The sequence below is a fragment of the Vidua chalybeata genome, chromosome 34 (assembly GCF_026979565.1).
Source record: "Vidua chalybeata isolate OUT-0048 chromosome 34, bVidCha1 merged haplotype, whole genome shotgun sequence".
Lineage (NCBI taxonomy): Eukaryota > Metazoa > Chordata > Aves > Passeriformes > Viduidae > Vidua > Vidua chalybeata.
The window spans coordinates 964,590-988,065 of record NC_071563.1 but is presented as its reverse complement, the minus strand read 5'-3'; the positions used below and the strand labels follow the sequence as shown (position 1 = coordinate 988,065).

Here is a 23,476-nt window from a genome sequence, read left to right as displayed (position 1 = left end):
GGGAGAGCCTCTTGGAGAGGCACAGAGATGTAAGAACAACCACAAGAAGTGTCAGGTGTCTCAGAGCAGGTGGCATTGACAACCCTCTCCAGTCACCTAGCACCTTCTCGGAAATGCAGCCCCTAAACCATGGGGAACAAAATCCCAGGGGAGAGTTTGTTGCACCATGCAAGAGCTTCAGACAAAGTCCAGTGTAGAGATCACGCCGCAGTCTGCACAAGCAAACAACAACCTTCAACCACCCACAGGGACAAGGTTGTGGAACAGGCTCAGGGTGCAGTGTCTGGTTATCTGGGGGGAGGTGTGATTTATTAAAGAAATATGGATATTGATCTAGTACCGATACCCAACTGTGATGGACAAAAACTCTCTAACAGTTTAAAGTTAGGAAGTGTATGCTTATTGCGACACTGGGCAGCGTGCGGGATAGCTCCCAAATACACACTGCACCTTTCAGATGATTACAGAGTCCTTTTATCCACACAAGTGTTGAATACCCAAAATACAAATACACATTCATAATTTAGTACATCCCATTCCTCGCTTGGTATGCTAATCATTTCAAAAGCTATTAAGCATGCGTAGTTTGTTCCTTGAAATGGGTCGGTGGTCCCTTTCATGGGGAGGGGTCCCAAAATGAGGAAGTAAATGAAGTCTTCCTCATTCTGACCTTTCTACCTTTTCAATGCTAATATGACAAATGAACCTTGGTAGAACTCCCATTCCTTGTCTTCAATTGGTTTCAGAACAGAGGAGGCCCACAATTGTCTTAAGTTGCTAAAAGCTATTTGTCAGTTTCTACATTCTTCATTATAAACCCATCTAACTAAACATTGTGTTGACAAGCAATCAATTATTAGTTAACTACTAACTCTTAACTTCATCAAGGCCTACTCACTGATTTTAATTAACTCTAGTAAGGCAGTATCTCTAAGTAAAATCTTAGCTCCTCTAAAATCTCTAAATCCCTTAAAGTTTATGTTTCACGTGGATGCACTGCACGTTCTGGCAAAGGCTGTGTAGATGCAGAAGTTGGGGTCAGAGCACCCTTGTGCCTGTCGGGTGCAGCTCTTCCTGAGCCTGTCCCCAGCAGCACACGGCTGCTCGCTGTGCCCCGCTCTGCCAGGCAGGGCACAGCCCCTCTCACCTCTAGTCGGAGGGTCTTCTTCATGCTGCCAATCTGCCTGGCCTTGAAATGCACCGTCACTTCAAACTCAGAGCGGGGAGCAATGGTGCCGTTATCTTGTGACAAGGAGAAGTCCTCAACAAGGTCATCCAGCCCACTGAGCTGCCAGGACATGGGCAGCAGGGTGTAGTTTCTCAGGACCAAGGTCCTGCTGTCGGTCCTGCAGAGACAGGAAGGCATTTGGCATCAGCTGCTGGACGGCCACACCAGCCTCGCCACTGAATGCAACTTGGAGCAGCTCCATCCGTGCCCTGGAAACCCGAGTCAAACGTTTTCTCTTTGTCACAAGTCTTGGAGTGCTTGTGGGTGACTGACCTGTGCAGAAGCAGCTTGTCAAAGGACAGCTCCAGGGGGCTGACCTCCAGCTTCATGTGCACCCCATGGCAGCACAGGCTGAAGACCACTGGGTTGGGGTTCTTCCCAATGCTGCAGATGAGTTTGTCTTCCAGGAAGCCAGGGGAAGTGGGGTATGCCCAAATGGTCAGCTCCTGGCGCCGGCCCCACAGGAAGAAATAGAAAGAGCTCTGCGTGAGAGCAGGAGGAGCAGCCCCTGGGCACTTCTACGCTGCCTGCTCTGCCCGCCCTTCTCCTACCTGCTTCTCCTTTGGTTTCAGTGCCATGCTGGGAGGGTCCAAAAGGAACGTCTCTGCTCCCCCAGCATTCTCAAAGGAGAACTGGACCTCTACGTCCACGGGGGAGTTGTTCAGGATGGTTAAATTCTCCGAGTTGCCGGGACAGTTCTGGGCCTCGTACCTGTCCACAAAAGGGGAAAGGGCTGCAGAGCAGACTGTTGGCTTTGCCACACATCGAGGAGAGCACCGTGTGTGCCAGATCGGTCCGTGTCTCACAAGCGGGACGGGACCCTGACTGGTTGCAGACTCAGGATTTATTATCTGTCTGTGTCATACAAGCAAAAAGCAAGAGGCACAGAGAAACAATAACATCCATGCAAACACAGATCAGAGATAAGATGGCAGCCCATGCAAAGCCTTTTCTACATATTCTTTGGACCAACAGCATAAAAGAAAAGGTGTAAAGTCATTATACTCCAACCAATTAGAAAAGGACCCAGGTGGGTTTAATACTAAAAAAAGGACTCCTATGAACTTCAAACAATACACAATAATTAATTATTTAAGATGGAAACTTTTTCTATCTTAAAGCATATATCTAGGACTTTTCACATGTTGAGCTATCAATAAGTTCTTGCTCATTCTTGTTCCTTATGATAAATAGAAATGTATTGACTTGGTTCTTAACTTCCTAGCTTCCCATGAGAAGGTTTTGAAATTTCCTAGCTTTTCTCAGCTTTGTGTCTACTTTCTGGGGCCTTTCTGCACTTTCTAAAGTCTTCTACCTTTTTATATTCCTACACGTGTGCACCCGAGGAAGTGGTGCTGGAAGACCCTGCTCTAACAAACAAGTGAGGGAAATGGATCCAGTCAGGGGCATGGGCGTGTGCTCATCCTTGCCTTACTCTGATGCCTTCCCCTGGGCTTGGTGCCTCCAGCCCAGAAGCCTGATGATGCTCAGGCCACTGCAAGAGTTTTTAATACAATGGAAATTCAAAGGTGCCTAGAAAAATAACGCTACACCAGGCACTTGGGTTCTTTCCCCTTCTTTCTTGGGGTGCCTTCCCTGCAGGGTGCCTAAAGAAAGGCTTTTGAAAAAAGAGTTTTGCTAATTTCTTTCATAAAAGTCATGAAACTGCTTTGGATTTCATGGGTTAGCTCAAAGGCTGAGAAAGAAACGTAAAGCATCAATTCCCAAGAGGAATTGAGGCCAAAAGAGAACAAATGACCCTTCTCTCAGGTGTGGAAATGACTTTGGAGTGAAAGGGTTAAAGAGGCAAACAGAAATCCCAGACCATCCATCAGTCTGGCTAAAGATTGTCTGTTTTTTAAACTATTTTGATTTCATTTCCTTGGGTTGTCCAAATAGCCTTAGCCCTCCAGAGCTCCCACGGAGACAAGAACTTAATGTTAAATGTCATTAAAAAGAAGTGACAGTAAAATAGAAATACACAATAGCTTCAATGACAATCTGTTTAGGCAGACTTTATCCAGCAGTGAGGATGCAGTGTCATTACAGGAAAATGTAATTCCTGCTGTACGTTACTCCCAACACCTATTGGCAGGTCAATAATAAAATCTTGTTAATAATTACAGATTAATGAAAGGTTTACAAAACCATCTACAGAATAATTGCTCAACCAGGCTACCTGCAGAGCTCAAAGCACTTCAAAAACCACCATCAAGTTCATTTCCTAAGGGGTGAAGCTGAGATGTGGAGGGGGACGGAAGTTGCCCCCCAAGACACCTTTGGACTGGCAGCAGCATGCGGCTCTGGCCACCAAGGCGGCCACCACGGCACCCACTGGGCAGGCAGAGCAGCTCCTCCAAGGCTCATTTGCCTCTTGTCTGCTCAAGTTCACACATCTGTGGTCCCTCAAACCCATGGATCTCCCAGGACTGCCCTGGGTTGTGCCGCCAGGACAGCCTGTCTCTCCAGGCGTGCCCACAGAAGTGCAAGGCCCAGCAGGGAGCACATACCACTCTCTTGATTTCCCACACAGCAGCGGCCCAAAGTGGAATTGCTTTGTGCTCTCAACATATTCCTTGACGACAACTTCATCTTTCTCCATGGTTTTCCTCCACTGTGGAAACACCACCCTGGGCAGAGAAAGTGGGGAAGGAGGAGCTATGAGGCGCTCCGAGTAGGAAATGTAGTCAGAAAGCCAAAACTCTTCCTGGAGGCTGAGGTACCATCTGCCTTCCCAGCTCCAGCACAGGAGGAGGTGCTGGGCGACCTCAGGCAGCACGATCTGGCCAGGCCAGAAGCCCCAAGGGGCAGCCCTGGCTGTGGTTCAGGGGCAGCTGTGGTGTGGGAGGCTGCCAGGGGCCAGCCTTACCGTGGGTTCTGGCTGATGCTGGGGTACAGGCTGGTGCCACTGCAGGGCAGCTCGTACTGGCGCTTTGTCTGCACGAGCTCAAACCTCAGCGTCTGCTCAAACTTCCCTGGCTTTATGGTGGAGAAGTGGACCTTCAGTTCCACCTCACCGCGGGCAGGCACGATCCACCGGTACCGTTTCAGCCTGGCAGTTAAAGAGGAGAATTCAGACGCTGCTGAGGAGCAAACGAAGCGGGGAGGGTGCACTCGCCATCCCACGGGGGCACTGGCACGGGGTGGCTGTGGAGCTGGGCACCATGGGCCTTGTTTGGCAAGAGGAGCAAGAAGCAGAGGCATCGCCTCCTCCCGTGCGGCTCACCTGAGGAATTCTGTGGGGATTGAGGCACTTTCCAGCGTACTTTTGCATCTTGTTGCGGAGGAACTTTCTGCTCTGCCTGTGGAGATCTGGTTCTCCTCTGGAGAGCTGTCTCTGCTGGCCGCTTTACCCATCTTTGGCTGGCCCTCGGCAGAGCTGCCCTTCGCATCCGGGGCCTTGGCCTAAGGGGAGAGAGAAAAGGGAGGCAGAGGTGAGCCCTGAGACATCCCCATCCTGGAAAGCAAAACGGGGGTTTCTTCACCAGCAGAAGAGAGAATAAATAAATAAGTCCACCTGCCCATGGACTTGGTTTTCCTTATAGGTGTTTGTTTTGCCTAGGACCGTTGGAATCCTAGATACTGAGAATTTTAATCTTTCTCTGCTAAAAGGCACAGACTTACAAAAGAGCACTGCATTTGACCTGAGGCTGTAGAGAAGACTTCCAAAATTAATTAAAAACACTGAAATTACGAGTGCGTAGTTAGTTACAAGTGTGTAATATCACAAAGTAAAAATCTTAGAGTTTAAGGTTTTAGAATATAGTAATAAATATGAAGCAAGATAAAAGTTTTAAAGCAAAACCAAATTGTTCTTCTTCACCTTCTTCTTCCTTCTTCTTCATCGATTTAAGTAATGCTTTGTAATTAGACAAAAAAGTCCACATTACAGGCTTTGAAAAATCAGTTATTAAGTTAAAAAATAATAACCTAAGTATCATTTCTTCATGAAATAATTTAATTTAAAAAACCTCATAACAAAAAATAGTTAACCATTTTATACCTTGCTAATGAAAAATTACAAAACTCACAGCTGTGAAACTGTTCCACTAATAAAAAATAGCAAACACCTAAACCCAAACATAAAATACCATCTCAAATACCTTCAATCCAAACCTCAACAAAAAAAAGCAAAAAAACCCACCAGAAACCCCCAAAACAAAAAAAACCCCAAAAACCCAAACAAGAAACCCACACAGGACAACCCTTCTCACTCAGGACCTTCTCCTCAAAGGAACTTGATGGTTTAAGCGACTTTTTACCTCTTGTCCTACAGAACTGCTCTGTCCCCAGCAGAGCTGTCTCTTTTGTCCCACCCCTGACAGAAAGGAGACCTGCAGCCACGGGGCCCCATCACATCTTCACTACCTCTCCACCATGATCCTTTCCCGTCCAACCTGTCCCCCATGCCCCCATCGAGCCTGGGCCCTGCCCTGGCACCACTGGAGCACCCACCGGATTGTCTTCCACAGCAGCACCTCCCGGTGCCACAATGGTGAAGGGCTCCACGCGCTCTGCAGGGCCCAGCCGCTCCTCTGGGTACTCCACTATGGAGAGCACAGCAGCCGGGGCAAGGGGAGGCCCGTGGGGATGCAGTCCCACGTGTTCCAGCATCTAAAACAGAAGAGAAAACCCTGCTTATACTTCTGGCACCTTCATCCACCTTCTTTAAAGGCACTGAGCTTTTGGCAATGGGGTTTCTGATATGAGGTGTAAGTGCTTTGTTACGCCCGGTGGGGTGAGCGGGCTCCAGAGCAGAGGCAAGAGCTACAAGCAGGGCCGGGAGAGAAACCTCTGCCGAGTGACTCAGCTGGTCAGAGCTGGCCTTGCCCTGGGGATTGCCTCCATCTCCCTGGCACAAGCCTGGCAATGCTGCAGTGCTGTGAAGCTTGGGCAGCATGTACAAGGGGACCAGAGCTGCCTCCTCACCTTCTCCTCCTCAAGGTACTGCTCATCAAAATCCAGGGAGTAAAACTCAATGGGGAAGTCGCAGGGGTTCTTCACCACCACTGTGGCCTCCACCCCATCGCTGTCCACCAGCACCGGTCCCATCTTTAGTGCTGGGGGGCTGAACTCCAGCCGTGGCTCCAGACCTTGTCCTGAGAGGTGCAGCTTTAAGTGATTGCTGCTCCCACAGATGTTAAGCTTCAGCTCATTCTTGTAAGACCTCTGAAAAGAGAAAAGTGCAGAAAACTCATCCATGAAGTCCCGGGTGACAGGACCCCAAATACAACAATGCTTGCCCCAAGGTCAGGGTGTTAGCAGTCTCTCCAAGGTGAATGGAAACCAGATATTTACTTATGCTAGGGACTACGGCGTCTGTGTCCTGGGGCTGAGGAACTGGGATGAAGCCTGGTGTGCACTGAAACTGGGTATTCGGGTAGCAGATGGATGTACAATGGACTGTCAGGTGTTTTCACCTGGTCATGCAGGAGAGCAATGCTCATGGGAAGGGGCCCCGGGGTTACAGTGTCCAGACACAGTCCTGGCACTGCTGCATCAGGCAAACACCAGCTCCAGGAGAGAGGCAAACGAGCTCTCGCTGGCCAGAAATAAGGGTCATCTTCTCTGCTTAGTGCTTGGCTCTGGTCCAAGCCAGACACAAGATGGTTACATCTCTCCAGCAATTAAAAGATCCCTGGGACTGTCTGGGCACAGAAGCACTTGTGTCCATGCTGGTACACACTGCCGGTTTCCGAGACCCAGTGGCCACAGGCAAACTACTTTTGGGAATGCTCCATCCTTTAAGTTGAATCCCCAGCTGCACGACAATGTGCAGGCAGGCCAGAGCCCCAGGCACTGCTGGCAGCACACCACTACAGGTGACTGTCCCGCCGTGCCCAGGAAGGTGTGTGGTGGCTGTTTTGTCTGTCAGTCCTGCAGCAGGATGAGCCCAGACTGGCCATTCCAGGATTATCCTCTGCGAGTGGGCAGCTGCTCTGCACCGAGTGTCGCAGCTGCAAACACAGCCAGGCCAGGGGGAGGCTGAGAGGAGTTGGGCACATCCCCTCCATGTGCCGAGAGGCAGCCCTGGTGCTCTCTGTGCAAGCTCCCTGTGGGCATTTCAAAGCACATCTCACGGGAGTGCTCTGTGGGGTGAACTGAGCCACGCAGAGTGCGGGCCTTGCAGAAAGCTCCCTGTGAAGGCAGCGCTCATAGCACACTCTCTGCACCAGGCCCTCATTTCCAGATAGCCCTGACAGGCCTCCCGGGCTGACACCTGCCAATCTCACCTCCTCCTTGGGTGTAAAGTGGATTTCTAAGTTCTGCCAGCATCCTGGATCAAGGGTTCCTTGGGAGGGCATCACTTCAAAGGGACAGGGCTCATCCTCCAGCGCCTGCCACTTCTGGCGTACGGCTGGTGTCATGTATTCGAGGTGATTGTTCTGGGCACAGAAACCAAACGTGTGAGGTCTCCTCGGTCTGCGAGGACAGAGTCCCACTTCCTGAGTGCTCTGAGACACGGATACGGTGCTGAGAGCACCCACAGCCAAAGCAAGTGTGGCCCCAAAGCCTAGAGCTGGAGGGAAAACCTGTAGACAGGGCAGGCAGACAGGGAACTCCTGTCCTCAGAGCAGCAGGAATGGGTGAAGATGGCAGAAAAGCAAAGCACCCGCTAATGGAACAGGTCCAGGCAAACCAGCCTCGATCCAGACCCTCAGAAGCTTCCTTCAACACGCTGCAGACCCAAATGCTCAGGCAGCCACAGGAGCAGAAAGGGCAAGAGACACAGAGAAAACCCAGCCAAGAAAGTTACGTTCTCAGTGTCACCTCTGCTTTACCTTCAGAACAGGCTCGATGGACCATTTGCAGGGTGCTTGGAAGCGGTTGTAGAGCCGGATGGTCTCAACCTGGCACTGCCCGAGCAGGATGTCAGAGAACTGCAGCGTGTTCTTGGAGAGGTCGAGCGACGCTTCCAGCACAGTGGCGCGGAGGCGGATGTGAGACGTGGGGCCTTTTGTCACCTGGAGAAGGACAGAGAATTCAGCGGAGGGTGCAGGTGACACGTGCTGCTGTGCCCAGCCTGCTGCCTGCCCCAAGAGCTGTGGCACCTCTATGGGCAGCAGCACATCCACGTCACCCTGCGGCCAGCGGGCACTTTCAAAGCACACGTTAAACGCCATGGTCTGGCTGGGGGCCAGGCTCTTCATCAGGCCCAGGTCCACGCTGAAACCTGGAACAGATGAAGACAAAGCAGCTTAAGTTAAGGCCTTACAGGTGTCCTGGCTGAGAGGTCTGGGGAAGGCCCCACGCCGGGCTGTGACCCGGATGAAAACTTGGAGTGCACCTGAACACCCCTCAGACACAGTGAGCCACTGTGACGGAAGCGCAGCCTTGCCTCAAGGCCTTTTTTGGAAGCCTCTCTTGATCCACCAGAGGATCTCACAGGCTGTCTCCTCAATAAAGGCTGAATACAAGTGCTGTGACAGTGTGAACTCCAAACCAAGCATTTCCAAAGCACAGCAGACCCCACTGGTTGCCAAAACAGGCCCACAGAGTGCCCAAAGAAGCTTGCTGCTCGTGGGAGCCAAGGGCAGAAGATGCTGAGAGGTGACCAGGGTGATGAGCCCATCTGGCCCTTGCACTGAAGCGTTAGGGCAGTCACAGGCAGGCCAGGCCAGGTCCCTGGGCATGGATGGCCAGGAGAATTCTGCCTCTAAAGCTCCCAGCAGGGGCGGCACTGAGAAGAAAAAGCTCAAAAACCTCCCCAGGTTCAGTGGCTTAAGCTAATCTGTCTGAGACACCTCCTTCAAGGCCACAGGAAATGTCTCCAGCACTGCTTACCTGTGTCCTGCAGGACAGATTCATCGACCTGGAAGGACACTGGGATCTGCCCAGGGTTGGTGATCTCCAGAGTGCTTCTCTCAGTGAAACCCTTAAGGACAGTGCCCATGTCCAGGACATACTCGGGCAGCTCAACTCTGCAAGGAGGAGTAAGGACAGTCCTTAAACCACAGCCTGGCTGCATGTCCAAGTGGACAACCATAAATACAGTGGCTATTTCTTTATTCACTGCTGTAAAAACTCAGCTCAAGCCCAAGAAAGCCATGGCCTGACCACCTGGCAAAGAGTTTGGGAAGTCAGGAGGAGTGCAGCTCCTAGGTTGTATCAGCTACTAATGGCACGTGGAAATAAAATTATTTAAAATGGACACTGGCCACAGCTCCTCTGCCATGAAAAGCCAGTACAGGTGAGTCCACGGGGCCTCCACTGGTCTCAGTGGAACTGCCTAGCCTGGTGTACAGCCTGAGCCTGAAATTGTTTTGGGGCCTAGGAATATGATTTGCCTGCACAGGGAATCTCAACTGCTCTGCAACCAGATCACATGATCTGCTCTGCAGAGCATCTGCTTCCTGAATTGAAGCCTCTGGTGCTTGTGCTGCATCATGCTGGTGCAAAGGGACCCACCAAGTTACCTGGATAAGCCCTGCCACCCCACCAGGGTTCAAACCATCTGATTTTGGGTTTGAAAGGCTTTGCTGACATGTGCGGCTCCCCTCTCCTTTAGTTTAGTGTGCTCTGTTAGTTGGAAGCAAGGCATCAGCTGGGAGCTGTCTCTTTCAGAGCTAGCCAGCAGGGACAGAATTTATGCTGTCTGGAAGGGCTTGAAGGTCTGCACTGGGTGCCCCAGCTCTAGGGGCAGAACCCCACGGCTGTGGGGAGCTGAGCAGTCCAAAGCTCAGCGTGGTGCTGGGGAAGGGAGGGCACTGCTGCTCCCACGTAGCGTGACACAGCCACCGGGACCAGACCCTTTCTGGAGTCCAGGCTATTCCCAGCTCTGCAGGCCCAAGGAGCTCTCAGGAGAAGGGGACATGGCTGGGTGTTCCCCACGGGGCACCTGGAGATGGGGATGGGAGTCCCTACTCACTTGACAAGACTCTGGCATAGCTGCTTGTCAGGGAACCTGCTCTTCGGGGGATGGCACGTGAGCTTCTGCTGCAGCTCCAGAGCAGCCTTCTCTATCAGCATCCTCACCGTGTTCATCTGCAGCTGAGTGCTTGGCTGAGGAAAGGCAAGACAGTGGCTGCTTAGGCAAGGTCCTTCCCAAGGCCCAGCTTGCACCTGAGAAAGGATCCCACCCTGCTCCTGCTGGGAGGGGGTGTGGGGTCCTCCTGTCTGGCTGCTCAGTGTCTGTGACACCTCCTGCTCTCTTAGGCAGGACCTCATCTCCAGGGAAGTAACTCCAGCATCTTTGCCTGCCCAGACACTGTTAGAGCTGCTCTGGCCAGGCAGACAGACCAGCCAGGAACCTTCCAGAGCTCCAGACACCTGCCTGTCCCCAGCCAGTACCAAGGCAGCTTGGAGAAAAAGTGTCTTGAAAGGGAACCGGAGCCAAGCTGGCGCCTCTTGGAGATGAGCAGCAGCAGCACAGCCCCAGGGCACAATCAGGCAGCTGCTGTTTGGGTCTGTAACTCTGGCAGAGCTTGGGCTGGGACCAACAAATTCCCCAGCAATGACCTGCATCTCCTTCAAAGCACCATCCCTTGAGCATGGCCCTCAGGACCTCTCCCTGGGCTAGCCAGGAAGCTGGTGCAGCCCCAGAAGAGACCATGACCAGAGTGGCAGCCCTAGGGGCAATGCTGAGCTGACACAAGGTTGTAGGTGGGCAGGGAGGTCCCAGGTGCCAACAGGGCACCGGGGAGCTGTTGTGGGCTGCAAGGGGCTCAGGTGAACACGGAGAAGGTGGCATGTGCCAAACGGGGCTGCAGCTGTTCTTACTACAATGCCAGAGCCAGGCACGCGGGGCTTCAGGTCCTGAGTCTTTGGATCCTGAGTCTCCGAGGTCTGAGTCTTTGGAGTCTGAGTTTTCAGGGTCTGAGACTTCAAGGTGTCAGTCTTCAGGCTCTGAGTCTTCTGAACAATTTCTGATTTATTCCTCTGGCTGTACTGTTGCAGGTGTTTTACATGCTGTTTCAGTGGCTGCTCATATTTTTCATTTTCTGAAGGAAGAGAGCATCCACAAAGAGAAATGTGAGCAAAGTGCCAGTCCCCATTTAAGCTGGCAAGTCCCCACCTCCCAACATTGGTGTCTTCCAGAAAGAAATCCCTCAAGCCATCTCTGGCAAGTGGATGCTGCTGCTCCTCTCTGAATCCTCATGTTCTCTCCCTCCCCACCGAGGAGCATCTCATCCCCTGCAATGCCACGCAAATCCAACCCTGCCTGAAGCCCTGCCAGCCTCTCTGACAGCTTTCCCAAGCCCTTCAGTCTAGCCACCATCCTTCAGGACCCTGCCAGATGTGCTGGCAAGCTCTGCAGGATGGCTCCTGGGACAAAGCCCACATGGGATCCTCTGCTCAGGACTCAGGAAGCAACCAGGGGGCTTGACTTGGCCTGGGAGTCCTGCAACCCTCCAGGCTCAGTGGAGGTTGGCATGAGCTGCCCCATGGGCATATGGTAGGGAACCAAACCAGAGGGGCCCTTCCTGGGGGCAGACAGGCAGTGCCCACCTTTGGTGTTCCAGGGCAGGTTCACGGTGATCACGGGAAAGGACGCTTCTCCTTTCAGGAGGATATTTTTCGGCTCCAGGTCACCCACTTTCAGCTGGTAAATCCTGCTGAAAGCTCCTGGTAATCCTGGCATGTAAGAGAATTTCAGCGCTTGCTTCTCGCCAGGTGCCATGGAGCCCTGCAGGGGCAGGAGGAGAGGGAGGGAATGCATCAGTGTTTGATGGGGATGACTCAGGGGACAGACAGGCTGGGGACACAGAGTCTCATCTAGAAGAAACCATCAGACCACATCACCTTCCTGAGAAACACATTACAGTGTTGGCTGTCACAACTGTTAGAGTGTTAAATACTATGTGGTTTATAAGGCTGACTTTTGTAAAAGAAGTTTTGTAAAGTTTAGAGTTCTTTTAATGCGAATGTTGTGTTGTGATACCAATGTTGGTGAAGACTTGTTGCAATATTAACATTTAACATTTATATAATGTTAAATTATAACATATATATATAATATTAAATTTATAATATATATTAATTTATAACATATAAAAATATAGAACACCTATATAAATATATAATATGAATTTATAACATATATATAATAAATTTAAGATTTAATAGTGAAGGAATGGAAACCTGTCGAATATGTTGAAAAGTAACAAATGACCACCACTAAGACAACTGCACATGCTCCAAAAAGGTGGGACAGAGGAGGAACTATGTTAAAAATTCTGAATATGTACAACCATTTGTAAATATGTATTAGGCTGATGCAATACCCAGGGGATATTAGGGGTGCTGCTGTGTGGACTGGTGTGCCTCTGGCTGCAGCTAAGCTGTTAACCCTGTTAAAGCTGTTAGCTAAGCTAACCCAGCGCTGTTACTTCTGCTTTATTGACTTTGGCCCCTATTGTCCCTTATTAAATTTTCTTGAAATGTTAACTGGGGAGTGGCTTTTGTTTCTCACACCTTCTACCTTCCTTGTGCCCAAAAGGTCGAGCCTCCGACCCCGGGGTGCCGTGCGTCCTCCCCAGGGCTCATAAGGCTGCAGCCCCAGCACAGCCTGGTGTGAGCACAGCCCTGCTGCTAATGGGCTTTGCCCTCTGCCAGCAAGAGCCCGCCTCATCAAAAAAAGGCTCTTCTGCTGCCGCTGGGGAAGGGAAGTCCCTGCTCTCAGCAGGGCCAGCAGCTCCTCTCGTCCCTTGTAGGAGACAGGCATGCAGAAATGGCAAAGCCAATCGGCTTCCTCTTGCCACCGCAAAGAGGGACAAAGGCAGGAGCGCTGCTTCGGCTCAAAGACATCCAGGCAGGGCTGAGAAGCTTGGGCAGCAGTGGTGGGATGCTGCTAATCTTTCTCCTTGCTTTTCCAGCCCCGCTGCTCCCTGGCCCCCTCACTGCCCCACAAAGCCGCTGCACAGCAGCAAAGCTGGAGGAGGCAGGGAGCAGCAAGCCCAGTAAGGGACACAAGTGGTGCTTAGCTGGCAGTGGGGAGGCAGGGCCAAGGACAATGTCCTGTGTGATCACACAGCCTGGCTAAGGTGACCCTCAGAAACGCTCCAGTGCCAGCACAGCCTGAGATCTCAGCCGTCGGGGTCCCCAGAGTGACTGTGAGGAACCAATTACATTTTTAGTTATGCCTCAGCATACGCTATAAATCCATCCTCTGCCATGGGGTGAAAAATTACCGTAGGGGCTGTCCACGTGCTGGGAGCCCTAACACACCCCCACGTGTAAAGGGGGTTGCTGGCAGACAATGCAGGCAGGCTCCGTGTCTGGGGGGCTGCAAGCGACCTCCCCCTTGGAGGAGGGCAGACCCCGAACCCCAGGAAAACTTTGCTCACCTCACCAAGACTTCCTAAAAGGGCTGAGTTATGGGAGTGTGAAAAACACGTTCACTCTTCCGTGAAAATTTAGAAAGTTTAATAAAGGACAGTAGGAAAATAAATAAATAAATAAATAAAAATTGTCCTTTAATAAAGGACAATGGAAAAGGTGCTTAAGGGGTATCCCCAAAGGTAACAGCGTGCTCTTGGCTCAGTGCCAAGATGCACCCGGCCGTAATAACCTTGGCTCTAAGGTCCTTGTCTCCCACTGTCCTTTATTAACCCTTTTGCATGTGCACAGGAGAGTGAAGGCGTTGTTCACAGTGCGGCTGGCAGCACACTCGCTGCATCTGCCCAGCAGGACCCGACAGAGCCTCCCAGGCTTCCAGCGGTAACGCTCTGTCCCTCTCCTCCGTTACTCTCCCCGTTTCTCATTTTCTCTCTCTGCTCTCTTTTCTATCCCTTTCTGCTCGGGACCATACCCTCTCTTTATCAAGACACAATTTTCAGATATAATACTTGCTGTGTTTGTGCCTTATTTTCGTCCAAGCAATCTACCAAAAAGAATTCTCCTCTACTCCCCTGACAGCAGGGCAGGACAGTGACCAACACACTCGTGCCTCCTGCTGGTGTCTGCCTCTGACAGCAGAGCCACCCACCAGCCAAGGCCGTGGGGGAGTCTATCAGGAGAGCCCTTGTTTGACCTTCTCTGCCCCCAGCAGGAATTGCTTACAGCCCTCTGTCTCTCATGGCCGGGTTTGTGTTTTCCCCTCTGATTTTTTGCCCTTGCTCTCTTTTCCCTTTAACACTCTCCTGGGCCAGCTGGCACAGGGCTGGGGTCAGTCACTTGTGCTACTTACAGTGGTGGGGTTGACCAGAAACACGCCAGGCAGATGCTGGTCGGCAGTGCTAGGCTTTAGCACCCAGCTGAATTCAATCCTGCCAGTGTTCTCCAGGGTGACCGTGCTGTGACCAATTTCATTAAACATCTGGAGAGAAGGCACAGGAGCGGGAAGTTACAGACCCAGGCCTGCTGCTGGGAATCTCCTTCCTCTCTCCTGGGCTTGGAAGCAGACACATCGTGGGAGCAGGGAGGAGATGGGGGCACTTGGGAACCTGGGGAACCCCCAGGCACAGGACACCTGCACAGGGCCAGGGAGCTCTGGCTGCACCCACAGCTGTGGTAACAACCATGTGAGGGCCAGCAATAAATGAACCAGGGGACACAGGCCCTCTGCACTCTGAGGGGTCACCAACAGCCAGGAGAAACAGAGAGAGCACCGAGGCATTCCAGCAGAAAAGGCACCTGCATGCAAGTATTGGCAAGCAACACACATGCAACAAGGGAGTCACACAGGGCAACACAGACAGGGCCAGCAGCTGGAAATATCTGTGGGCTTTCAACTGGAAAAGAGTGAAGTCGGGATTATTCTGGGACAGTCTCTCCAGCTATAGTGACTGGAAGCCCAACTTCTTCCCTTGATTATTTGTGGATTAAGCAAGAGCTTTGGACAAGAGCATCTCCTTGGAGGTGAGGCTTTAGGCGTGGATCAGCAGAGGGATGTCTCAGGGACACACCCCTCAGAGCATCCCCACTGGGACCCTGCCTGGCCCAGGAGGCAGTGCTCGGTACCCTGAAAAAGAGGCATTCCCAGCGTTTTTGGAGATGGCCATTTTAAACCAGCTTGGATGCCGGGTGTGTCCCTCAAAGGTTGGATGCCAGATGTGTCCCTCAAAGGTTGAACTTCCAAGCCCCAGAGCCAAGAAAGGGGCTGGGAAGGGGAGGGAGCCGTGGGCCGAGGTGGGCTGGAACCCGCTGGCCGTGGTTCTAGGGCAAGGAGCTGTGCCAGGGGCCATGTGTGGTACCTGAGAGCCACAGTCGATCTCCCAGAGGCTCAGGGAGTAGCTGACGCGTGAGGTGATCAGCTCCACCTCGTAGGTGGGGCCTCCCTCCACGCGGCACAGCGCCTTCACACCGCCGAGGACGTCCCGGTGGCCAGAGAAGGTGAAGGAGACCTGCTGGCTCTGTCCTGGCTGCAGCACGCCTGACAGCGGCAGGATGCTGAAAGCCTGGATGGAGGACGGGAGAGATCGAGGCACTGAGCAGGGAAATGGATGCAGAAGAGCATCTTGGAGCAAAGTGCAGCTCTAGCCAGAGGGGCCCATTCCCCAAACACAGCCAAAATCATCCTAATCTCATCCTGCATCCGTGCCACTGACCGGCGCAGGGACCATGGGGAAAATCTTCTCCCACACTCACGGATCAATGCATTAATTAATACACTGCATTAAAGTGAACTGGGACGTCTCCTGGCAGTAGAAATTCTCTCTGATGCACAACTTGCCTTTAAAAAGCATTTCTTACTGCTTTTACAAAAGGAGGGACTCAGAGTGAGAGCTCTTGGAGCTGAGCGGAGGACTCCAGCCCAGCTCATCTGACTCCTGAGGCTTTTCCCCTCTCTCTCTGATTTATAGCCTGCTTTCTCCAGATGCCTCAGCAAAAGCTCCTGCAAAAATTTCCTATGGACCACCTGATGAGGTCCAGGGGTAGCAATGCCCTCCACAGGTGCTGCACAGCGTCCTTGGGCAGCCCTACATGTCCTGCACGGCCTCTCCAACAACCAGTGGCTTCAGCAGCACTTTGTGCTGGGCCTGGAGGGACGTGAGGCCCCTCTGTGGGCAGTTCTGAGGGCCACCAGTGGGACTGGGAGCTACAGCCCTGCTTGCCACACTGACAGTGGGCAAGTGAGGCAGATTCCCTCTTCTCCGCTTCGAGGGGAGCGTGCGGTACATCCACGGAGGACGCGATTCCTGCCAACCCTAGTGGGAGGTGAGGGGGTTCAGGAGTTTGTGGCAGCACCTGAAAAACAAGCCATTTTCTATGCCAGGAGGAAGAGACAGCCGCGTTGCAAAGTCTCCTTTCATAAGACAGCTTCAGGGCCATCAGTGCAATACCAGCCCTCGGGTGAAAGCCGACACCTGGAAACAGGTGGCCTGGCTGGGCTGGGAAGAGGGCACATGGAGATCAGGACTCATCACAGCTTGCTCTGGTAAGGAAGCTGGAGGTCTTACCATCCTGATGCAGATAAAAGCCTCATCTTACATTGTGAAGAAAACCAGGCAAAAAAAAAAAAATCCCACACTCAACACAGGCTTGTAGGATCTGAGCAGGCTTCTCCAAGGAAAACTGTCCCGTTCCTCCCTCCCACACACCCCACACCCAGCCACGGGCCCTGCTGCCCAACCCACTGTCAGGGCACAGGACAGCAGGGCAGCAAAAGGAGGGTCAGCACGAGCCTGACTTGTTGGTGGCAAGCTGGGGAGGCAACACGAGCACCAGGTGTACAAGAAAATCTACCTCTGCTCCTAATGACTGGGCAAAGTCCTGCACCTCTTTCAGGGCTTTGCCTGCCTCCTCCTTTCTAATCAGGAACCTCCTTTTATATGCCGAGGAATCCAAACAGGTTCTCTGCTCCTTTGGTGGTTGGGGTTTGAATTTAAGTGGGTAAGGCTCATATCTGGAAAACAACAGAACTATGAACAGGGACCTGCAGTGGGAGGGAGGGAGGGAGGGAGGGAGGGACACCTGCACGAGCAGCTCCTGCTCAGGATGCAGCCCCTGGGTGGGTGCTGGCGTGCTGAACTGAGAAATAGTTTGATCCAGCCCTTCCCAATCCAGGCTGGAGCAGGTCTGTTCTAAGGGCAGCCCAGGGATGACGCTGAGGGAGCAGCAGTGCAGCAGCTGCAACTGCTTGCATTGAGGAACTAGAGAGGACAGGGATTAACACCTTGTGGGGATGCAAAAAGCACAGTGGGAGAGGGAAAGACAGAGAAGGCAAGCAGAAAGGTGAGATTTGAGGCACCGAGGGGCAGACCCGGCCAGTGACGAGCCAGCACAGCAAACCCCAGTGCCCAGCGCCAGAAACTCTGCAGCTCCACCAGGTATTTATCAGGAATGTTTCCCCTGACACTGTTGGGGGGGTTGGCTGACATTTTCCAACACTCCCAGGTGACTCAGGTCACGTTCCCCATTTTAAATGGAAGCAGGTGCTCAGGGTAACTCTGCTTGGGTTTCTAATGCCACGTGAGGGACACAGTCGAGCCGTGCCTGCCGTCACCCTGCTGAGCTGCAAGTGCTCCCCACACAGTCAAACACAACCTGGATGCTCCGTTCCCAGACAGGCATTCAGGGCCTGTAATGACCTGCTCCCCAAAGAATCACTGCCTTTAGCTTTGTGGCTTGTTACCTAAGGCTGGGTTTCATTTCTGGATGAGGGGCAGTCTCATCATAACCCCCAAGAGATCCCCTAATCATCTATTCCACCGTCTTTCGTTTTAATGAATGGTTTGAGGCAACCTCCCAGGACCACCGTGCCCAGACAATGACATCTTTCACTCTAAAGCAGAAACTCTCTGGGAGGCAGGGATGGGAGATGATGTGATGAGCAAGTCCTGCTGTCAAGCAGTTGAGAACTTGTAAGGGACATGTTGCAGGGGAAAAGTCAAAACGAGCAACAAGTGTCACAAAAGAAGGGAGTGAGGAATGCAAGGTGTCTGCTGAATGCTGACCCCTGGGAAGGAAATCGTCCTGGCAGTAAAGGAGTTATCTCAGAAAAGAAGGAAAGGGAAGGTAAGAAGATGTTCAGCATCAGCCCAGGCACTAAGTGACTCTTTCTCTGGTGTTGGAACTTTCTGGGCATCCTGCAGCACAGTGCAAGGGAGGAAGGCAAGGAGCAGAGAGCAGCTCCTGCAGAGAGGACCCATCCCAAAGCAGAGGGGCCAGAAGGGCCTCCAGCAGCGCTGTGGGAGCTGGGACTAGGAGCCCTTCATCAAGGTGGACATTGCCTCAGGCCACAGAGGTCTGAGAAAGCATCTTTCACCCCAGCTTTCCTTCCCAGGGGAAACCACTATGGGGGCTAGGCAGCACCAAATTGGAGGAAAACCTATTCCCTGAGCATCCAGCCTGACGGCGGCTGGTCAGCGTTATCTGAACAAGGAAAAGCCAGAAGCAGTCTGGCAGGTCCTAGGCAAACAGCTTTGTTCTTTGCCAAGTACAACCAGGGCACCAGGAAGAAGAGCTTCAGGGAGAGGGCAAAGGTGCACATACCCCAGCTTGTCCTCCGAGCGGAATGACCAGCGGTACTTGACGGGAAGAGAGCTGCAGTTGGTCATCTCCAGAGAGCGCACTCCTTCAGTGCCACCCACGAACTCCAGCCTGCTGGGCTGGATTTGGAGATTTGGGAAGTGGGCTTCTCCCCAAAGGGCGATATGGGACACCGAGGAGGTGCGAGTGAGGCAACGGGTCTTGGTGTTGCGAGAGCCTAGGAAAAGGACACAAATGTCCATTTAGGCACCAATTATGGCATGACTCCTGGTGTGAATATCCTGGTAGGATGAAAGTGTCATTGGAGTTTAGCTCTTTATTATCTGAACTACAGCTCACCGAGAAGCTGCACGAGGAATTAATTGTCACTTAGCTCCCTTCGACACTGATTGCAGACTGCAGCCTTGAAAATGCCCACTCTTAGCCCTGCAGAGCACTGCAAGCTTCTCTCTCCCTGATGGGGAGGAGCTCCCTCACCTGCCCCAAACCAGCAGCAGTTCTCTCTCAGTGATGAGTGTGCAGCCAGACCGAGCATTTACTCTGAAAATTCAAGCTGTAAAATTCCCTGTGAAGTCTGCCAACACTCCCACCGTTAAGCAGTGAGTGAACACGAGTTCACACCCATGCTGGCCACTGTGATTACTGTTGCCTTTCTTGTTTCATTTATTCAAAAGGCAACCTAACAAGTGCCTCAGTGCTGATGCAGGGTAGGGAAGAAGCAGCTCAGGAAAGGTAATTCGTTTTCTTAAGAAGTTCATTAACTTCGTTGTTATGGGTTTAGGCTTTGAGTGAATTTTCCCCTTGGTTTGGGAAGGGGGATGGGGATTTTGGGGGTTTTGGCTGTGGGGGTGGCCTTTTCCATTCAGGGTTTTTTGGGAGTTGTGGCGTGATGCCGTGGCCGGTTGTGAAGGCGGACTTGAGGTTTGGCAGGGAGGGGACCCTCCCTTCCTTCTGCTCGGGGATTGAAGGTCGGCCCCGTGCTGCTGCGGGAGGTTGTGTGCTTGGCCCTGGGACTGCCCTGGGCTGCAGCTCAGCACTGGCATCCAACCTGTCTGCCTTCCTTCCTGCCTGCCTTCCTGCCTTTCCGGCCTTTCCTGCCTTCCTCCCACCTTCCCTCCTTCCCTGCTGCCTGCCTTCCCTGCCGGTGCTGGCTGGGAGGGGATCCCTGCCCTGCCGGAGCCCACAGCTCCTCCTGCCTGTGATCATAACTACACCAAAGGGGACAACCAGTACTTGGCGGGTTGGAAACTTCTGTTATCGTGCTGTTGATTGTGCCAATGCATTCCAGTAATGAACTGTTTTTCCTTTTCCCATATTTTTGCCAGGAAGCCCTGTCATTTCAAAGGTATAATAATTTGGAGGGAAGGGGTCATCTTTCCATTGCAGGAAGATTCCTGCCTTCCCTGGCAGACATCTGTCTTTTAAACCAGGACAGGGACAGCAGAAAATACTGACTTTCTATTCCTTGGTTCTGTTTGACCTCACAATGGCAAAAGGCTACCTGAGGCACCAGCAGCCCTGGAGTTCACACCCTGAAGAGGCTGCTGTGGCAGACCATGAGTGAGGGATGCTTTCATGTTCCAGTGCTCCATTTTGGAACGCACAGATGCCCCACGCTGTGTCCAAGCCCAGGGAACACTCACCAGAGGAGATGTCCTTGAAGTCGAGCTTATTGACGTCGAAGTGTGAACTCGGTCCAGTGACACACCCCCTGCCATGGCGAGGACAGAGGAGGAAAGGGCTTGGTTAAAGGGAATTACAGCAAAGAGGAAATGGCTTGGTTAAAGGGAATTACAGCAAAGAGGAAATGGCTTGGTTAAAGGGAATTACAGCAAAGAGGAAATGGCTTGGTTAAAGGGAATTACAGCAAAGAGGAAATGGCTTGGTTAAAGGGAATTACAGCAAAGAGGAAATGGCTTGGTTAAAGGGAACTACAGCAAAGTGTTGGCTGTTGTGGCTCGGGGGTGTAAAACCTGGTGTCAGGGCAGGTTTCAAATCAACACACCGCCATGTGCTCAGCACAGTGCCCCTGTGGACAGGAGGCAGCTAAAGCCAAGTGGGAGCAGCCAACAGCCACTGATGGGGCTTTGGGCACAGGGCAGGCAGGAAAAGCCCCCGGGTTACTGGTGGTCCCATGAAGGACCCTAAACACACACCCAGACATGGCTCCGTGCCTCAGTTTCCCCATCTGTAATGTGATGGACATAAAGGTGTCCCCACAAACTTCTGTAACCAGCCTTTCCTGCTTTGCTGCTTCCTAGCTGGAACTGGTGCTCCCATGGAGGAGCTTTCTCAGGAGATTTTGACCCACACGATCATTACAGAGTTTTGAGACATGAGGCAGGGGAGCCCCAAACACCCTCTGAAAAGAGCAGCAACAGTTCTACACAGTGGGCAGATGAACCCTAGAGGAAAGGACCAGCTTGTCAGCAGTGCAGCAGCTGGCACAGCCAAGAGCAATAGCTTAAACAGCCAAACAAGGGTGTCCTGCATCTAGCACACCACCTCACGTGTCCTTGAACTCAGCAGACAGGCTCCAGAAGTCACCAATATCCACTGAAATCAGCACTTGAAGCTGCACAACACCCACGAGTTTCTTTCATGGCTGATGCCAATCAATGCCCACTGTGCCTTTTGGTTAAAAATCAAGAACTGTGCCTTCTGTTGTATTCCCAGGACTGACACTGACTCTGCTCTACGGCTCTCAACAAGAGCCCCCTGCCCTTGCTCAAGGAGAAAGCTGCTTATGTCATAAAATCCCATGACCAATCTGGGGGAGGGACAGAGGAGAATCAGTTATTTGATGCTGAAAGGTTCCCTCTTGATTTCCAAAGTAAAAAAGCAGCACTTTTCCTCCAAAAACAAAGCCAGCATACTTGTTTCTCTACTGTGGGCAGACCTACTGACCACTTTTCTCTTGCTAAGGAATTACTTTCTTGTTCTTTTTAATCCATCTCCCGTATCTCATTGGTATAATCCAGTGCAGATTGCTTTCATTTCTTTACTGCCTTGACCCAGTGCCTCCCAACAGCAGCAGCCTAGCTCCAAAGCTCCAGAGCAGCCAGCATCAGCTCTCCTGCTTACCCTACATGATCCTAGCAGCACATGGCTCAGGCTAGCAGGGACAAGCCCTCATGTGCTGTGGTCCTGAGCACTGAGCTCTGCCTCCCCTATTATCAGCCCTTCTCCCTTCTGCTGGGCCAGGATTATCTCTTCACAGGATCACAGAATAATGAGGTTGGAAGAGACCTCTAAGATTGTCAAGTCCAACCTATGCCCTAGCACCTCAACTCGACTATAGCACCAAGTGCCACGTCCAGTCTTTTTTTAAACACATCCAGAGATGGTGATTCTACCACCTCCCTGGGAAGACAATTCCAGTATTTTATTATTCTTTCAGTGGAAATTTTTTTCCTAATATCCAACCTGTACCTTCCCTGACTTGAGCTTGACTCTGTATCCTCTTGTTCTGCCCGTTGCTGCCCGGTGGAAGAGACCGACCCCCAGCTGTCTACAGCCTCCCTTCAGGAAGTTGTAGAGAGCAATAAGGTCACCTCTTGCCATGGCACCAGCCCGTGGGATGACGCCCAAGTCCTTGGGACAGTTCCCAGTCTCCCACATCAGCCCTTTCCCGGCTGTGGAAAGGATCTAGCAGAACACTCTGCACAGGAGCTGGGAGCACGGCTTGTGCCCCACAGCTTGGCTGTGAGAGGTGAGGTGAGGCTGTGCTGCCCATCTGGGATGGATTAATAACGGGAATTCTTACAAACACTGCTGCTGGTGCAGAATCACCCAGGCTGGCCCATCTCCAAAGCCCTGGGGACCTTGCTGGCTGTTCAGGGGGGACATCCCAGAGCAGCTACTGCCCATAGTTGATCCATCCCACTGCCTGCCATGGCCCAAGGCAGAGGGAGATCCCTGCAGGGAGGAGTCCTTCCAGCTCCAGGTTACCCACACAGGGCAGGAGGCATCCTCACACTAAGGCAATTCCAGGATCAGAGCAGAAATTAAGACCTCAGGAAACACCTGCACAACCTGCTCTGCTCAACCCCAAAATGAGGAAGGTGGGGGATGTCCCAGAGACAGCCACAGATGTGCCCACCAAGCTCCCAGAGCCCTTACATGATAGTCAGGATTGCAGACGTAGGAGATCCAGCCACACTGAACTGGAATTCTTCCTCAAACCTCCCCAGCACGGTGGCACTGAAGGAGACCTGGATCGTCTGGGTCCCACCTGGTGCAATGATGCCCTCCTCGGGTGCAAACTTGAAGCAGAAGCCCACGTTTGCAGTTGAACGGATATAGGTGAAGGGAGCATCAATAGCTCCTTGGTTAATCAGCTTCACCTGCAGCAGCAAGAAAGCAAAAGGGAAATAGATGTGGACTCTTCCCTTCTCGTCAGTTATTGTCTAATGATGCAATTCACACCCAGAAAAGGCAGGCGATGCTTTGTGCTGCTGAATGGCAGAAGCAACAAAAAAATACAAGAGGACAAGTTCTGCCTTTGGGTTTCCAAGCAAAGCCACGGTAACTCCACATAAGTGGAGTCCATAACCCCAGGGTTGTCCCATGGACACAGAGCACTCCACCTCTATTCAGCATCACCAAGCTCATTCAGACCTGGCCCTGAGAGCAACGTGGGGTGATTGCAGCTGCGTAGTGAATCACCACAGAGCTGCTGCTGCCCCAGCCAGCACAGCTCCAGCAGTGCCATCTACTCATTCACCTTTTCCCATGTCATGAAAACAATACATTGTTTATCAGGGATCAGCATCTAAATGTATAGACAGCATCATCTTTGGTAGGAAAGCTCAGCGTGTCTTTCCCTTCCACAGCCAAGCTTTTGAAAGTGTCTGGCATGATGCAGTGCCTCAT

General features: G+C 52.1%; 1 protein-coding gene across 1 annotated transcript in view; it reads right to left on the bottom strand.

Moving 5' to 3' along the window:
• The window catches only part of LOC128802156 (hydrocephalus-inducing protein homolog), a gene marked incomplete at its 3' end in the record, with an annotated part of 47,123 nt that overhangs the window by 5,426 nt on the left and 18,221 nt on the right, over nt 1-23,476 (bottom strand). Inside the window, exons 12-32 of the mRNA XM_053968371.1 lie at nt 22,724-22,947; nt 20,245-20,312; nt 18,605-18,818; nt 16,856-17,015; nt 15,364-15,567; nt 14,358-14,486; nt 11,678-11,855; nt 10,949-11,169; nt 10,098-10,231; nt 9,014-9,150; nt 8,281-8,402; nt 8,011-8,193; nt 7,462-7,614; nt 6,158-6,397; nt 5,684-5,842; nt 4,455-4,633; nt 4,098-4,280; nt 3,739-3,858; nt 1,780-1,939; nt 1,502-1,674; nt 1,148-1,346 (exon numbers count right to left, since the gene is read on the bottom strand). Coding sequence (XP_053824346.1) covers nt 1,148-1,346; nt 1,502-1,674; nt 1,780-1,939; nt 3,739-3,858; nt 4,098-4,280; nt 4,455-4,633; nt 5,684-5,842; nt 6,158-6,397; nt 7,462-7,614; nt 8,011-8,193; nt 8,281-8,402; nt 9,014-9,150; nt 10,098-10,231; nt 10,949-11,169; nt 11,678-11,855; nt 14,358-14,486; nt 15,364-15,567; nt 16,856-17,015; nt 18,605-18,818; nt 20,245-20,312; nt 22,724-22,947 — 3,540 coding nt within the window. The remainder of the gene's footprint in view (nt 1-1,147; nt 1,347-1,501; nt 1,675-1,779; nt 1,940-3,738; nt 3,859-4,097; nt 4,281-4,454; nt 4,634-5,683; nt 5,843-6,157; nt 6,398-7,461; nt 7,615-8,010; nt 8,194-8,280; nt 8,403-9,013; nt 9,151-10,097; nt 10,232-10,948; nt 11,170-11,677; nt 11,856-14,357; nt 14,487-15,363; nt 15,568-16,855; nt 17,016-18,604; nt 18,819-20,244; nt 20,313-22,723; nt 22,948-23,476) is intronic.